This window comes from Mus pahari, chromosome 15 (genome assembly GCF_900095145.1).
Source record: "Mus pahari chromosome 15, PAHARI_EIJ_v1.1, whole genome shotgun sequence".
Classification (NCBI taxonomy): Eukaryota; Metazoa; Chordata; class Mammalia; order Rodentia; family Muridae; genus Mus; species Mus pahari.
In genome coordinates this window covers 16756675-16757936 of record NC_034604.1, presented here as the reverse complement: position 1 = coordinate 16757936, position 1262 = coordinate 16756675, and the positions used below count along the sequence as shown (strand labels likewise).

The 1262-nt window shown below is 34.2% G+C and overlaps 1 protein-coding gene across 5 annotated transcripts in view; it reads right to left on the bottom strand.

The window, feature by feature from the left end:
- The window catches only part of Rnf138 (ring finger protein 138), a 25446-nt gene that overhangs the window by 15635 nt on the left and 8549 nt on the right, over window positions 1-1262 (bottom strand). For all 5 annotated transcript variants that reach the window (XR_003845313.1, XM_021214815.1, XM_021214813.2 and 2 more), the window contains one exon: window positions 1062-1227. Coding sequence is in view for 4 of the 5 variants with exons in the window: in XM_021214815.1 (XP_021070474.1) it covers window positions 1062-1227 (166 nt within the window). In the remaining variant the exon portion in view is untranslated. The remainder of the gene's footprint in view (window positions 1-1061; window positions 1228-1262) is intronic.

Here is a 1262-nt window from a genome sequence, read left to right as displayed (position 1 = left end):
AAAAAAAAAAAAAAAAAAAAAAAAAAAAACACCAAAACAGTGTTCAAAGTCATCCTCAGCTATAACATGAGGTCAACACCCATATAGGCTACAAACACCCTATCTCAGAAAATCAAATGCAAAAGAATACGTATTAAGAGGCTGCCTCAGGCTGGAGAGATGGCTCAGTGGTTAAGAGCACTGACTGTTCTTCCAGAGGTCCTGAGTTCAATTCCCAGCAACCAAATGGTGGCTCATAACCATCTGTAATAGGGTCTGATGCCCTCCTCTGGTGTGTCTCACATACATAAAATTAAAAAAAAAATTTTTTTTTAAATTGGCTGCCTCATGGTGCTGGCCATGTCTTTAACTATTAGAAGTAGGAAAAAAAAAAAAAGATGTTAACATTGGGAACATTTTTTTGGTTTCTGTGTTTTCAGCTTTATTTCACTTCCTTTTCAATTCAACACCTTCTTCAAAGAGATAGAAAGCAGATAAGCAGATCTGACTTGGGTAAATGCTCAATAGACAAAAAGGTATATTCAAGGTCTAACCAATCCTCACCCATTTAGCTTTCTTCAAGTAGAATAAATTCCAAATTAGATATCAACACCTGATTATCCCATGTGCTTAAGAAACTTAAACCAGTCTTCTGTGAAGTATTTCACGATTTCTTAAATACTTAAGTGGGCAGTCAAAGACTTATTTCAGTACATAAATCTATTTGACTAAATTATTAACATTTGAAAGTTAGGTAGAACTTTTTTTTAAAAAGTTTCATATATAGATCTTAAAAGGCTGTGAGCTTATTGAAAAAATAAAATTTTAATCTTAAAACTCTAAATTCAACAAGGTTTTTGATATATGAAACTTTCTGGTCTTTTCTATATAATTCTTAACTGAAATAACATATCTTGTTTATTTTGTTTTTGAGACTCTCAATCTGTAGCCCAAGCAAGCTGTGAACTTGCAACCCTCCTGAGCAGAGATTATAGGTGTATAACATAACACCCGGAAAATGTCTTTCTTCTCAAAGCCATGTTCACCAGGAAAATTAAAACAATTACATAATATAACCCTACCTTTTTTGAACAGCATCTGCAGCTACCAGAAAACCTCCTCATGATATTTTCAAGATCTAAGGCCCGTTCCGGACATGCTCTTTCTCTTCTAGTCACACTTCCACGACATAGGGGACAATGTATTCCACTTTCTCTCATTGCAGTCAGGAAACATTTTCTACAGAAACTAAGCCAAACATTTGTGACAGGTTAATTACAGAA